At 42.5% G+C, this 15,337-nt stretch overlaps 3 protein-coding genes across 3 annotated transcripts; all 3 read left to right on the top strand.

The window, feature by feature from the left end:
- The first annotated feature begins 2,177 nt into the window (after positions 1–2,177).
- On the top strand, positions 2,178–4,050 carry LOC118241064 (zona pellucida sperm-binding protein 1-like). Its single transcript, XM_035524522.1, has 8 exons — positions 2,178–2,495; positions 2,574–2,758; positions 2,856–2,953; positions 3,032–3,189; positions 3,269–3,461; positions 3,538–3,685; positions 3,756–3,831; positions 3,916–4,050. Exons 1-8 carry the CDS (start codon positions 2,186–2,188, stop codon positions 3,999–4,001), a joined length of 1,254 nt encoding a protein of 417 aa, XP_035380415.1. The 5' UTR covers positions 2,178–2,185; the 3' UTR covers positions 4,002–4,050.
- Positions 4,051–6,714: 2,664 nt separating this feature from the next.
- Positions 6,715–9,548, top strand: LOC118241086 (zona pellucida sperm-binding protein 1-like). Its single transcript, XM_035524813.1, has 8 exons — positions 6,715–7,995; positions 8,074–8,258; positions 8,354–8,451; positions 8,530–8,687; positions 8,767–8,959; positions 9,036–9,183; positions 9,254–9,329; positions 9,414–9,548. The coding sequence occupies exons 1-8, from the start codon at positions 7,686–7,688 to the stop codon at positions 9,497–9,499; spliced, it is 1,254 nt and encodes a 417-aa protein (XP_035380706.1). The 5' UTR covers positions 6,715–7,685; the 3' UTR covers positions 9,500–9,548.
- Positions 9,549–12,211: 2,663 nt separating this feature from the next.
- On the top strand, positions 12,212–15,045 carry LOC118241083 (zona pellucida sperm-binding protein 1-like). The gene is made up of 8 exons (XM_035524809.1): positions 12,212–13,492; positions 13,571–13,755; positions 13,851–13,948; positions 14,027–14,184; positions 14,264–14,456; positions 14,533–14,680; positions 14,751–14,826; positions 14,911–15,045. The coding sequence occupies exons 1-8, from the start codon at positions 13,183–13,185 to the stop codon at positions 14,994–14,996; spliced, it is 1,254 nt and encodes a 417-aa protein (XP_035380702.1). The 5' UTR covers positions 12,212–13,182; the 3' UTR covers positions 14,997–15,045.
- Positions 15,046–15,337: the final 292 nt, after the last annotated feature.

Below are 15,337 nucleotides of genomic sequence, written 5' to 3' on the forward strand. Positions count from 1 at the left end.
ATCACTCTGGAAATGACATCAGTAGTGTTTGAAATATTGTAAGTGATGCAGCTTTGAAGTCTAATGTGAGTGGGCAGTGCTGGCTCAGTGGTTAAAGTACTTGACTTGTAATCAAAAGGATGCCAGTTCAAGCACCACCACTGCCAGGTTGCCACTGTTGGGCCCCTGAGCAACACCCTTAACTCACAGTTGCTCAAGATGTATTCAGCCATAATTGTAAGTTGCTTTGGATAAAAGCATCAGGTAAATGCCCTCAACATCTGAAACATTAACTTATGGTAGTATATTCCTCTCTGTTCTACCTACCTTCCCTCTCCTTGGAAGGCTCTTGGAGTCCTGTTGATGTTATACAGCCTCTGGCATTCCAGGATCCATGTATGAGGCATTGGATCATAGGCATTCTTGTAGTCAATCCAGGTAGTGCATGGGTTTTTCTACCTGGTCTTATAGTCTCAAGGGACTATTTAATCCATCATCTGTTTTCATGCTGTTACCTTGCCACCAAAAGTACACTTTGGATGCAGGATACTGTATCTTGTTTATGTTCAAGTATCACCATTGCTGTGGTGTACATTAGCGGGTTGGTGTCAGTGATGGAAACAGTAGTAATTATCCATAGTGCTACATTCACATCTTTCAGAAACCTTTCAGGTAATTCACCCAGTCTTGGTAATTTGCTATGATTGGTGGCCAGCTAAGCAAGGATCTTCAATCTCGGGTCAGCAGCTTTGATGTTGGGCTTGGTGTATTGGGTCTTCCCCCTACAATCTTGGCTAGACTGTGGCACTGTATACGAAAGGCCAGAGCTGTCTTTTCTTCCTAAAACAAACATGTATAATAAGATGATATGTTTTTATTAGTTGAATGTGCCCAGTGTCCTCTGCTATGCAGTGGTCTGCTGAGGCAGCTAAACATCTGTATAAGCTGATTGGGAAACCCAGCTCTATCAGAGGACTGACGTGGACAGTAACAGAGTGGAGGTTGGTGGACTGATTCCATCAAGGTGCTCTAGGAAGCATTACTGGAGCTCTTTTCTGCCAGCTGCTATTTGGCTCCACAACACCTCCCCCCAACACAATACTCCAAGCCTCACAGAATGAACAATACGCAGCAAACAGGCCATAAAGCATATAAACAATAAAAATCTTTAATACACACAGCACTGTTGTACCCTTGAAAAGGGAACATAATAAATGAGTAGTTTCCCATCGACATCTATATTGTGATTTATAAGAATTTCTCCTACTGGCCATTGACCCTTATAAGCAACTGAATGCACATATTTTCAACCATATCAAGGAGTACATGACATAATTTTTCAGTAAAAATGGATAAGTCTACTGAAATAAATTATACCCAATATGAATTGCAATTTATTTACCTGACAAAAATAAAAGGAGAAAAGTTGTAGGGGGAAAAGGTGCAGAGCAGGGGTAGGCTTGTTTGAAACATTAGAAACTGGGTCTCCATCTGTAGAATATCTCTTGATGCAATGCCAACCCTTTCATCAACTAGATTTAAGAAAATTTTATCTAGATATAATTGACCGTGATTATATAACTCTCTCCAATGATACTACCAACACATTACATTTCCAAAGTTAGAGGAACATGTACATGAAAAAACAACCCTCCATTCGGTATTGCTTTTATCACCTCCAGGATGGACTACTGAAATAAACCAGTTTCCAGTGCTGAGGTCCTTGATAAACAAAGGCACATGCCAGACTTTTTGAGATTCCAAACTGAATTAAGAGAACAGTCCAAACAAAGTTACTACTAATGTGTGAATGCAACAAACATGATGACACATGGCTGGAACCTAATTGATGGCTTAGCAAGTAAGAAGAGGGATTGTTCAGTGGTGGCATTTTTCCAGACAAAAAACAACTTAAAACTCTTTCATAGCTTTGGAGATAAAGAAGGCTTTTTAGAAACTCTTACAAAACTGGCATTCTTAGAGCTATAAATATTATATGTAAAGCTGAGTGTAAATCACTGAGATTAATCGGTTTTGAATAGAAGTGTGAACATGGAACGCAGTTCATGATTGCACACAGCTGGTACATTATTAACAGATAATAAAGTAGAAGGAGGGCTGTTCAGAATCAGGAGAAAAGGCACAATTAAAAAAGGTCACTGTGGAGAAAAAAAGGTTACTTGCAGGTTTCTGCAATTTTGATACCATGGCAAGAGTCTGGGTCACTATTGCACTTGTGGGGCTTTGTGTTTTCTTAACATGTTGGTGTAGTGAAGCTGCATCCACAGGGAGTTTACAAGGGTCTAAACAACTACTCCTGAATTCTCAGTTACTGCAGCTACATGTTCCTCAGGTTTATGGCCAACAGCAACAGTTGACCACAAATGGGCCTTCTCAGAAATGTAATGTAGCTGGGTCTGTCAAGATTGCTTGTGGTGAACCTGGTTTAAATGCTACCCATTGTGAAGCTATAAACTGCTGTTTTGATGGGCAGTACTGCTATTATGGAAGAACAGGTAAGGCTTTGCTTCAACTGCACCTTGCTACTTTTGAAACTGTGAACTAAGCTTGTCTGGTTTTCTCCTTGATGCCAGTGACTGTCCAGTGCACAAGGGATGGCCAGTTTGTGTTGGTGGTGGCCAAGGATGCAACACTACCCAGACTGAGCCTGGATTCAGTCAGCCTGTTGGGAGAAAATGGACCCTGTGGTCCAGTTGACTCAAATGCAGCGTTTGCCATTTACCAGTTTCCTGTAACTGCCTGTGGGACCCATGTGATGGTTGGTTGGTGCTTGAGGCTTCTATTTTGGGTTGGATATGTAATTAATGTAACATGTTAATGCTGCTTCACTACCCCCCCCCCCCCCCTCCTTCCAGGAGCTGGGTGCACATCTGGTTTATGAGAACAAGATGACCTCTTCCTATGAGGTTGGGATGGGGCCCCTTGGAGCCATCACAAGAGACAGCTACTATGAGTGAGTTGACCATGACTTACTTGCATGGCACAGGTTCATGTGGGGTTTGTGCTGATCACCTTGTATTTCTCTTGCAAGGCTCTACTTCCAGTGTAGATATTATGCCATGAGCATTGGGGCGCTGACCATTCGGCATTATGCCAACGATCCTCCTCTACCTGTAGTTGCTCCTGGACCCCTCAGGGTAGAACTAAGAATAGGAAATGGTCAGTGTGCCACAAAGGGGTGTGTGGAAGGTGAGGTATCTTGATTCTGGATACTACATTATTTTAGCTTTTGAAGGCCTTCTAAACAACTGTGCTTGTTTACCAACAGTACAGGCAGCCTACACTTCCTACTACAAGGACACAGATTACCCTGTAGTTAAGGTGCTGAGGGAGCCGGTCTATGTGGAAGTGCGCATCCTGGAGAGGTCTGACCCAAATATTGTCCTGACTCTGGGACACTGCTGGGCAACCTCTTCCCCTAACCCCTTCAGCGTTCCCCAGTGGGACCTTCTAGTGAATGGGTAGGTTCTAATATTGTCTACCGTGTGTAATCCAGTATTCCAGTACAGGCTGAGGCTGACCTGCTGTATTCCAAAGGTGCCCCTACAAGGATGACCGCTACCTGACTACTCTGGTTCCAGTTGAGAGGTCTCCTGCGGTTCCGTTCCCTACCCATTACAAGCGCTTTGTCCTCAAGATGTTCGCCTTTGTGGATACTACCTCTATGGCTCCTTTGCACAACCAGGTAATGGCTTGATGCTTCCATTTCTACAAGCCAATGATTGGCCCTTGCTTAGCTTTTACTTTGTTCCTAGGTCTACATCCACTGCAGTACAGCTGTGTGCCATCCAAGTGCAACAGAGACCTGTGAACCAAGCTGCAGCAGACAAAGTAAGTAGAATCCTCAGTGCAGGTCCCTTGTCTCCTCCTTGACATGGACTGAATGGGTTTCCTTTCTCCTTTTCTGCTCACCAGGGAGACATGTACCAGAAGAAAGGGAGGCTCCTCCTGAATCAGCTGTGGTGTCCAGTGGGGGAGTTGTCTTTATAGAAATGGCTTGAAGCTCAGCAACTGGGCTTCAATCCTGATGAAATAAAAATCATATTCATATGCAAGGCTTTTGGTGCATCAATCCCAAATTCAAGTGCACTTGTGAGCCTTCAGAGCACAGCAACATGCTTGTAGACTGCTTTTTGCTAAATGGGTAGACAGACTTCTGAAATGGATACTGCTTTTTTTTTTTTTTAAATATAAATAGGTTGGCAGGGCCTTCATTTAACATGCTGTAGTAGTCTAATTTGAATGCTAAGAATAATACTGGTGTATGGCTAGACTTTGATATTGTACATGGCATCTCCCTGAAAAAGCTGTATCTGGTCCCTAATCTTCCTATTTCAGCTGTACAAACACAATGTGTATAAGCACCACAAGGGAGAGCTGCAACATCCAGCTCAATTCTTAAGCCCAGTTTGTTCTCCTATTTACTAAATGTAGTGCACAAGGGAATAAAATGGCCTTTAATCCTTCAATAAAAGGGCAAGTGACAGTCCTTGTAATGAAATGCCGATTTTAATTATGCCTAGTTTGAGGTAAATTGTAGACATGAGTTTTAACTCTGAGGGTTATTGAGCATGTTTGACAACTCTACACTCTCCTTTTTTGTCAAAATGGAATCATGTTCTAATAGGGCAAATGTGAATTGCAACATAATCTCCCCAGACTGAACTATGGTTACAAAGTACTTTATTACAACCCCCCCTGACCCTTGCTAAAGCCTGATCACAAAGGCTCAAATATGATTAGCTGGATGTAAAAGCAGTTTATGAATAGCATCACCAAGCTCCACCCTACTTGGCTACTACAGAGAAGCCAATGTTCTATTAGGAAACTGCATACAGCTATGGGTGCTAAGAGACTACAGGAACAAAGCTCCACTCAAGAGGAATGAGCTATGCTCTGTTACTAATAGACATAACGGTGTCTGCTTCATTACCTCGTACACTCAACACTTGCTATGCTCAATTTGAGGCAAAGCATATCTACCTGCTAAGAGACTTACCAAGTGTCACCTCATCCATGTGAACTGCAGCTTGCCTGAAAAAAATGGAAGATGACATGTCTCACACACTAATTTAACATCTACAGTACCTAAAATCACCATGTGGAAGTGCTAAAATAGGCCTGAATGGAGCACAGGATGTGAGTTTCTCCTGATCTAATTTGAGGAGTATTAGAATGATTTGCCTGCGGTCTGAACATAGCCTTTGACTTTCCAAACTGAATAAGGAAGCCTGTCAAGTCAAATACTATGTTCAGACTATAGGCAAATCAGATTTGCTTCTCAAATCAGAACTTTTGAAATGATTATCCACACTGTTCTTTTCAAGTGATCAGATTGGATTTGTACCCTGATGTAGGTTAATTTAGATTTTTTTTTTACTTTGGCACTGCATGCACGACCTCTGGAAACACATTTTCATACTGTGACATATTTCATGGTAAATGGTGCATAATGCTTTTGCATGAATTTTGATGCTCTTCTCGAATCCCAGCACTTTCATCACTCTGGAAATGACATCAGTAGTGTTTGAAATATTGTAAGTGATGCAGCTTTGAAGTCTAATGTGAGTGGGCAGTGCTGGCTCAGTGGTTAAAGTACTTGACTTGTAATCAAAAGGATGCCAGTTCAAGCACCACCACTGCCAGGTTGCCACTGTTGGGCCCCTGAGCAACACCCTTAACTCACAGTTGCTCAAGATGTATTCAGCCATAATTGTAAGTTGCTTTGGATAAAAGCATCAGGTAAATGCCCTCAACATCTGAAACATTAACTTATGGTAGTATATTCCTCTCTGTTCTACCTACCTTCCCTCTCCTTGGAAGGCTCTTGGAGTCCTGTTGATGTTATACAGCCTCTGGCATTCCAGGATCCATGTATGAGGCATTGGATCATAGGCATTCTTGTAGTCAATCCAGGTAGTGCATGGGTTTTTCTACCTGGTCTTATAGTCTCAAGGGACTATTTAATCCATCATCTGTTTTCATGCTGTTACCTTGCCACCAAAAGTACACTTTGGATGCAGGATACTGTATCTTGTTTATGTTCAAGTATCACCATTGCTGTGGTGTACATTAGCGGGTTGGTGTCAGTGATGGAAACAGTAGTAATTATCCATAGTGCTACATTCACATCTTTCAGAAACCTTTCAGGTAATTCACCCAGTCTTGGTAATTTGCTATGATTGGTGGCCAGCTAAGCAAGGATCTTCAATCTCGGGTCAGCAGCTTTGATGTTGGGCTTGGTGTATTGGGTCTTCCCCCTACAATCTTGGCTAGACTGTGGCACTGTATACGAAAGGCCAGAGCTGTCTTTTCTTCCTAAAACAAACATGTATAATAAGATGATATGTTTTTATTAGTTGAATGTGCCCAGTGTCCTCTGCTATGCAGTGGTCTGCTGAGGCAGCTAAACATCTGTATAAGCTGATTGGGAAACCCAGCTCTATCAGAGGACTGACGTGGACAGTAACAGAGTGGAGATTGGTGGACTGATTCCATCAAGGTGCTCTAGGAAGCATTACTGGAGCTCTTTTCTGCCAGCTGCTATTTGGCTCCACAACACCTCCCCCCAACACAATACTCCCAGCCTCACAGAATGAACAATACGCAGCAAACAGGCCATAAAGCATATAAACAATAAAAATCTTTAATACACACAGCACTGTTGTACCCTTGAAAAGGGAACATAATAAATGAGTAGTTTCCCATCGACATCTATATTGTGATTTATAAGAATTTCTCCTACTGGCCATTGACCCTTATAAGCAACTGAATGCACATATTTTCAACCATATCAAGGAGTACATGACATAATTTTTCAGTAAAAATGGATAAGTCTACTGAAATAAATTATACCCAATATGAATTGCAATTTATTTACCTGACAAAAATAAAAGGAGAAAAGTTGTAGGGGGAAAAGGTGCAGAGCAGGGGTAGGCTTGTTTGAAACATTAGAAACTGGGTCTCCATCTGTAGAATATCTCTTGATGCAATGCCAACCCTTTCATCAACTAGATTTAAGAAAATTTTATCTAGATATAATTGACCGTGATTATATAACTCTCTCCAATGATACTACCAACACATTACATTTCCAAAGTTAGAGGAACATGTACATGAAAAAACAACCCTCCATTCGGTATTGCTTTTATCACCTCCAGGATGGACTACTGAAATAAACCAGTTTCCAGTGCTGAGGTCCTTGATAAACAAAGGCACATGCCAGACTTTTTGAGATTCCAAACTGAATTAAGAGAACAGTCCAAACAAAGTTACTACTAATGTGTGAATGCAACAAACATGATGACACATGGCTGGAACCTAATTGATGGCTTAGCAAGTAAGAAGAGGGATTGTTCAGTGGTGGCATTTTTCCAGACAAAAAACAACTTAAAACTCTTTCATAGCTTTGGAGATAAAGAAGGCTTTTTAGAAACTCTTACAAAACTGGCATTCTTAGAGCTATAAATATTATATGTAAAGCTGAGTGTAAATCACTGAGATTAATCGGTTTTGAATAGAAGTGTGAACATGGAACGCAGTTCATGATTGCACACAGCTGGTACATTATTAACAGATAATAAAGTAGAAGGAGGGCTGTTCAGAATCAGGAGAAAAGGCACAATTAAAAAAGGTCACTGTGGAGAAAAAAAAGGTTACTTGCAGGTTTCTGCAATTTTGATACCATGGCAAGAGTCTGGGTCACTATTGCACTTGTGGGGCTTTGTGTTTTCTTAACATGTTGGTGTAGTGAAGCTGCATCCACAGGGAGTTTACAAGGTTCTAAACAACTACTCCTGAATTCTCAGTTACTGCAGCTACATGTTCCTCAGGTTTATGGCCAACAGCAACAGTTGACCACAAATGGGCCTTCTCAGAAATGTAATGTAGCTGGGTCTGTCAAGATTGCTTGTGGTGAACCTGGTTTAAATGCTACCCATTGTGAAGCTATAAACTGCTGTTTTGATGGGCAGTACTGCTATTATGGAAGAACAGGTAAGGCTTTGCTTCAACTGCACCTTGCTACTTTTGAAACTGTGAACTAAGCTTGTCTGGTTTTCTCCTTGATGCCAGTGACTGTCCAGTGCACAAGGGATGGCCAGTTTGTGTTGGTGGTGGCCAAGGATGCAACACTACCCAGACTGAGCCTGGATTCAGTCAGCATGTTGGGAGAAAATGGACCCTGTGGTCCAGTTGACTCAAATGCAGCGTTTGCCATTTACCAGTTTCCTGTAACTGCCTGTGGGACCCATGTGATGGTTGGTTGGTGCTTGAGGCTTCTATTTTGGGTTGGATATGTAATTAATGTAACATGTTAATGCTGCTTCACTACCCCCCCCCCCCCTCCTTCCAGGAGCTGGGTGCACATCTGGTTTATGAGAACAAGATGACCTCTTCCTATGAGGTTGGGATGGGGCCCCTTGGAGCCATCACAAGAGACAGCTACTATGAGTGAGTTGACCATGACTTACTTGCATGGCACAGGTTCATGTGGGGTTTGTGCTGATCACCTTGTATTTCTCTTGCAAGGCTCTACTTCCAGTGTAGATATTATGCCATGAGCATTGGGGCGCTGACCATTCGGCATTATGCCAACGATCCTCCTCTACCTGTAGTTGCTCCTGGACCCCTCAGGGTAGAACTAAGAATAGGAAATGGTCAGTGTGCCACAAAGGGGTGTGTGGAAGGTGAGGTATCTTGATTCTGGATACTACATTATTTTAGCTTTTGAAGGCCTTCTAAACAACTGTGCTTGTTTACCAACAGTACAGGCAGCCTACACTTCCTACTACAAGGACACAGATTACCCTGTAGTTAAGGTGCTGAGGGAGCCGGTCTATGTGGAAGTGCGCATCCTGGAGAGGTCTGACCCAAATATTGTCCTGACTCTGGGACACTGCTGGGCAACCTCTTCCCCTAACCCCTTCAGCGTTCCCCAGTGGGACCTTCTAGTGAATGGGTAGGTTCTAATATTGTCTACCGTGTGTAATCCAGTATTCCAGTACAGGCTGAGGCTGACCTGCTGTATTCCAAAGGTGCCCCTACAAGGATGACCGCTACCTGACTACTCTGGTTCCAGTTGAGAGGTCTCCTGCGGTTCCGTTCCCTACCCATTACAAGCGCTTTGTCCTCAAGATGTTCGCCTTTGTGGATACTACCTCTATGGCTCCTTTGCACAACCAGGTAATGGCTTGATGCTTCCATTTCTACAAGCCAATGATTGGCCCTTGCTTAGCTTTTACTTTGTTCCTAGGTCTACATCCACTGCAGTACAGCTGTGTGCCATCCAAGTGCAACAGAGACCTGTGAACCAAGCTGCAGCAGACAAAGTAAGTAGAATCCTCAGTGCAGGTCCCTTGTCTCCTCCTTGACATGGACTGAATGGGTTTCCTTTCTCCTTTTCTGCTCACCAGGGAGACATGTACCAGAAGAAAGGGAGGCTCCTCCTGAATCAGCTGTGGTGTCCAGTGGGGGAGTTGTCTTTATAGAAATGGCTTGAAGCTCAGCAACTGGGCTTCAATCCTGATGAAATAAAAATCATATTCATATGCAAGGCTTTTGGTGCATCAATCCCAAATTCAAGTGCACTTGTGAGCCTTCAGAGCACAGCAACATGCTTGTAGACTGCTTTTTGCTAAATGGGTAGACAGACTTCTGAAATGGATACTGCTTTTTTTTTTTTTAAATATAAATAGGTTGGCAGGGCCTTCATTTAACATGCTGTAGTAGTCTAATTTGAATGCTAAGAATAATACTGGTGTATGGCTAGACTTTGATATTGTACATGGCATCTCCCTGAAAAAGCTGTATCTGGTCCCTAATCTTCCTATTTCAGCTGTACAAACACAATGTGTATAAGCACCACAAGGGAGAGCTACAACATCCAGCTCAATTCTTAAGCCCAGTTTGTTCTCCTATTTACTAAATGTAGTGCACAAGGGAATAAAATGGCCTTTAATCCTTCAATAAAAGGGCAAGTGACAGTCCTTGTAATGAAATGCCGATTTTAATTATGCCTAGTTTGAGGTAAATTGTAGACATGAGTTTTAACTCTGAGGGTTATTGAGCATGTTTGACAACTCTACACTCTCCTTTTTTGTCAAAATGGAATCATGTTCTAATAGGGCAAATGTGAATTGCAACATAATCTCCCCAGACTGAACTATGGTTACAAAGTACTTTATTACAACCCCCCCTGACCCTTGCTAAAGCCTGATCACAAAGGCTCAAATATGATTAGCTGGATGTAAAAGCAGTTTATGGATAGCATCACCAAGCTCCACCCTACTTGGCTACTACAGAGAAGCCAATGTTCTATTAGGAAACTGCATACAGCTATGGGTGCTAAGAGACTACAGGAACAAAGCTCCACTCAAGAGGAATGAGCTATGCTCTGTTACTAATAGACATAACGGTGTCTGCTTCATTACCTCGTACACTCAACACTTGCTATGCTCAATTTGAGGCAAAGCATATCTACCTGCTAAGAGACTTACCAAGTGTCACCTCATCCATGTGAACTGCAGCTTGCCTGAAAAAAATGGAAGATGACATGTCTCACACACTAATTTAACATCTACAGTACCTAAAATCACCATGTGGAAGTGCTAAAATAGGCCTGAATGGAGCACAGGATGTAAGTTTCTCCTGATCTAATTTGAGGAGTATTAGAATGATTTGCCTGCGGTCTGAACATAGCCTTTGACTTTCCAAACTGAATAAGGAAGCCTGTCAAGTCAAATACTATGTTCAGACTATAGGCAAATCAGATTTGCTTCTCAAATCAGAACTTTTGAAATGATTATCCACACTGTTCTTTTCAAGTGATCAGATTGGATTTGTACCCTGATGTAGGTTAATTTAGATTTTTTTTTTACTTTGGCACTGCATGCACGACCTCTGGAAACACATTTTCATACTGTGACATATTTCATGGTAAATGGTGCATAATGCTTTTGCATGAATTTTGATGCTCTTCTCGAATCCCAGCACTTTCATCACTCTGGAAATGACATCAGTAGTGTTTGAAATATTGTAAGTGATGCAGCTTTGAAGTCTAATGTGAGTGGGCAGTGCTGGCTCAGTGGTTAAAGTACTTGACTTGTAATCAAAAGGATGCCAGTTCAAGCACCACCACTGCCAGGTTGCCACTGTTGGGCCCCTGAGCAACACCCTTAACTCACAGTTGCTCAAGATGTATTCAGCCATAATTGTAAGTTGCTTTGGATAAAAGCATCAGGTAAATGCCCTCAACATCTGAAACATTAACTTATGGTAGTATATTCCTCTCTGTTCTACCTACCTTCCCTCTCCTTGGAAGGCTCTTGGAGTCCTGTTGATGTTATACAGCCTCTGGCATTCCAGGATCCATGTATGAGGCATTGGATCATAGGCATTCTTGTAGTCAATCCAGGTAGTGCATGGGTTTTTCTACCTGGTCTTATAGTCTCAAGGGACTATTTAATCCATCATCTGTTTTCATGCTGTTACCTTGCCACCAAAAGTACACTTTGGATGCAGGATACTGTATCTTGTTTATGTTCAAGTATCACCATTGCTGTGGTGTACATTAGCGGGTTGGTGTCAGTGATGGAAACAGTAGTAATTATCCATAGTGCTACATTCACATCTTTCAGAAACCTTTCAGGTAATTCACCCAGTCTTGGTAATTTGCTATGATTGGTGGCCAGCTAAGCAAGGATCTTCAATCTCGGGTCAGCAGCTTTGATGTTGGGCTTGGTGTATTGGGTCTTCCCCCTACAATCTTGGCTAGACTGTGGCACTGTATACGAAAGGCCAGAGCTGTCTTTTCTTCCTAAAACAAACATGTATAATAAGATGATATGTTTTTATTAGTTGAATGTGCCCAGTGTCCTCTGCTATGCAGTGGTCTGCTGAGGCAGCTAAACATCTGTATAAGCTGATTGGGAAACCCAGCTCTATCAGAGGACTGACGTGGACAGTAACAGAGTGGAGGTTGGTGGACTGATTCCATCAAGGTGCTCTAGGAAGCATTACTGGAGCTCTTTTCTGCCAGCTGCTATTTGGCTCCACAACACCTCCCCCCAACACAATACTCCCAGCCTCACAGAATGAACAATACGCAGCAAACAGGCCATAAAGCATATAAACAATAAAAATCTTTAATACACACAGCACTGTTGTACCCTTGAAAAGGGAACATAATAAATGAGTAGTTTCCCATCGACATCTATATTGTGATTTATAAGAATTTCTCCTACTGGCCATTGACCCTTATAAGCAACTGAATGCACATATTTTCAACCATATCAAGGAGTACATGACATAATTTTTCAGTAAAAATGGATAAGTCTACTGAAATAAATTATACCCAATATGAATTGCAATTTATTTACCTGACAAAAATAAAAGGAGAAAAGTTGTAGGGGGAAAAGGTGCAGAGCAGGGGTAGGCTTGTTTGAAACATTAGAAACTGGGTCTCCATCTGTAGAATATCTCTTGATGCAATGCCAACCCTTTCATCAACTAGATTTAAGAAAATTTTATCTAGATATAATTGACCGTGATTATATAACTCTCTCCAATGATACTACCAACACATTACATTTCCAAAGTTAGAGGAACATGTACATGAAAAAACAACCCTCCATTCGGTATTGCTTTTATCACCTCCAGGATGGACTACTGAAATAAACCAGTTTCCAGTGCTGAGGTCCTTGATAAACAAAGGCACATGCCAGACTTTTTGAGATTCCAAACTGAATTAAGAGAACAGTCCAAACAAAGTTACTACTAATGTGTGAATGCAACAAACATGATGACACATGGCTGGAACCTAATTGATGGCTTAGCAAGTAAGAAGAGGGATTGTTCAGTGGTGGCATTTTTCCAGACAAAAAACAACTTAAAACTCTTTCATAGCTTTGGAGATAAAGAAGGCTTTTTAGAAACTCTTACAAAACTGGCATTCTTAGAGCTATAAATATTATATGTAAAGCTGAGTGTAAATCACTGAGATTAATCGGTTTTGAATAGAAGTGTGAACATGGAACGCAGTTCATGATTGCACACAGCTGGTACATTATTAACAGATAATAAAGTAGAAGGAGGGCTGTTCAGAATCAGGAGAAAAGGCACAATTAAAAAAGGTCACTGTGGAGAAAAAAAAGGTTACTTGCAGGTTTCTGCAATTTTGATACCATGGCAAGAGTCTGGGTCACTATTGCACTTGTGGGGCTTTGTGTTTTCTTAACATGTTGGTGTAGTGAAGCTGCATCCACAGGGAGTTTACAAGGGTCTAAACAACTACTCCTGAATTCTCAGTTACTGCAGCTACATGTTCCTCAGGTTTATGGCCAACAGCAACAGTTGACCACAAATGGGCCTTCTCAGAAATGTAATGTAGATGGGTCTGTCAAGATTGCTTGTGGTGAACCTGGCTTAAATGCTACCCATTGTGAAGCTATAAACTGCTGTTTTGATGGGCAGTACTGCTATTATGGAAGAACAGGTAAGGCTTTGCTTCAACTGCACCTTGCTACTTTTGAAACTGTGAACTAAGCTTGTCTGGTTTTCTCCTTGATGCCAGTGACTGTCCAGTGCACAAGGGATGGCCAGTTTGTGTTGGTGGTGGCCAAGGATGCAACACTACCCAGACTGAGCCTGGATTCAGTCAGCCTGTTGGGAGAAAATGGACCCTGTGGTCCAGTTGACTCAAATGCAGCGTTTGCCATTTACCAGTTTCCTGTAACTGCCTGTGGGACCCATGTGATGGTTGGTTGGTGCTTGAGGCTTCTATTTTGGGTTGGATATGTAATTAATGTAACATGTTAATGCTGCTTCACTACCCCCCCCCCCCCTCCTTCCAGGAGCTGGGTGCACATCTGGTTTATGAGAACAAGATGACCTCTTCCTATGAGGTTGGGATGGGGCCCCTTGGAGCCATCACAAGAGACAGCTACTATGAGTGAGTTGACCATGACTTACTTGCATGGCACAGGTTCATGTGGGGTTTGTGCTGATCACCTTGTATTTCTCTTGCAAGGCTCTACTTCCAGTGTGGATATTATGCCATGAGCATTGGGGCGCTGACCATTCGGCATTATGCCAACGATCCTCCTCTACCTGTAGTTGCTCCTGGACCCCTCAGGGTAGAACTAAGAATAGGAAATGGTCAGTGTGCCACAAAGGGGTGTGTGGAAGGTGAGGTATCTTGATTCTGGATACTACATTATTTTAGCTTTTGAAGGCCTTCTAAACAACTGTGCTTGTTTACCAACAGTACAGGCAGCCTACACTTCCTACTACAAGGACACAGATTACCCTGTAGTTAAGGTGCTGAGGGAGCCGGTCTATGTGGAAGTGCGCATCCTGGAGAGGTCTGACCCAAATATTGTCCTGACTCTGGGACACTGCTGGGCAACCTCTTCCCCTAACCCCTTCAGCGTTCCCCAGTGGGACCTTCTAGTGAATGGGTAGGTTCTAATATTGTCTACCGTGTGTAATCCAGTATTCCAGTACAGGCTGAGGCTGACCTGCTGTATTCCAAAGGTGCCCCTACAAGGATGACCGCTACCTGACTACTCTGGTTCCAGTTGAGAGGTCTCCTGCGGTTCCGTTCCCTACCCATTACAAGCGCTTTGTCCTCAAGATGTTCGCCTTTGTGGATACTACCTCTATGGCTCCTTTGCACAACCAGGTAATGGCTTGATGCTTCCATTTCTACAAGCCAATGATTGGCCCTTGCTTAGCTTTTACTTTGTTCCTAGGTCTACATCCACTGCAGTACAGCTGTGTGCCATCCAAGTGCAACAGAGACCTGTGAACCAAGCTGCAGCAGACAAAGTAAGTAGAATCCTCAGTGCAGGTCCCTTGTCTCCTCCTTGACATGGACTGAATGGGTTTCCTTTCTCCTTTTCTGCTCACCAGGGAGACATGTACCAGAAGAAAGGGAGGCTCCTCCTGAATCAGCTGTGGTGTCCAGTGGGGGAGTTGTCTTTATAGAAATGGCTTGAAGCTCAGCAACTGGGCTTCAATCCTGATGAAATAAAAATCATATTCATATGCAAGGCTTTTGGTGCATCAATCCCAAATTCAAGTGCACTTGTGAGCCTTCAGAGCACAGCAACATGCTTGTAGACTGCTTTTTGCTAAATGGGTAGACAGACTTCTGAAATGGATACTGCTTTTTTTTTTTTTTAATATAAATAGGTTGGCAGGGCCTTCATTTAACATGCTGCAGTAGTCTAATTTGAATGCTAAGAATAATACTGGTGTATGGCTAGACTTTGATATTGTACATGGCATCTCCCTGAAAAAGCTGTATCTGGTCCCTAATCTTCCTATTTCAGCTGTA

This window comes from Electrophorus electricus, chromosome 3 (genome assembly GCF_013358815.1).
Source record: "Electrophorus electricus isolate fEleEle1 chromosome 3, fEleEle1.pri, whole genome shotgun sequence".
NCBI lineage: Eukaryota > Metazoa > Chordata > Actinopteri > Gymnotiformes > Gymnotidae > Electrophorus > Electrophorus electricus.

Bases quoted from the DNA above. Each gene is read 5' to 3' on its own strand.
- LOC118241064 (XM_035524522.1), top strand. From the start codon at position 2,186: ATGGCAAGAGTCTGGGTCACTATTGCACTTGTGGGGCTTTGTGTTTTC. The intron at 2,759-2,855 runs GTTGGTTGGTGC...CCCTCCTTCCAG, and splicing joins CCTGTGGGACCCATGTGATG to GAGCTGGGTGCACATCTGGT. The intron at 3,686-3,755 runs GTAATGGCTTGA...CTTTGTTCCTAG, and splicing joins TGGCTCCTTTGCACAACCAG to GTCTACATCCACTGCAGTAC.
- LOC118241083 (XM_035524809.1), top strand. From the start codon at position 13,183: ATGGCAAGAGTCTGGGTCACTATTGCACTTGTGGGGCTTTGTGTTTTC. The intron at 14,457-14,532 runs GTAGGTTCTAAT...TGTATTCCAAAG, and splicing joins TGGGACCTTCTAGTGAATGG to GTGCCCCTACAAGGATGACC. The intron at 14,827-14,910 runs GTAAGTAGAATC...TCTGCTCACCAG, and splicing joins ACCAAGCTGCAGCAGACAAA to GGAGACATGTACCAGAAGAA.
- LOC118241086 (XM_035524813.1), top strand. From the start codon at position 7,686: ATGGCAAGAGTCTGGGTCACTATTGCACTTGTGGGGCTTTGTGTTTTC. The intron at 8,960-9,035 runs GTAGGTTCTAAT...TGTATTCCAAAG, and splicing joins TGGGACCTTCTAGTGAATGG to GTGCCCCTACAAGGATGACC. The intron at 9,184-9,253 runs GTAATGGCTTGA...CTTTGTTCCTAG, and splicing joins TGGCTCCTTTGCACAACCAG to GTCTACATCCACTGCAGTAC.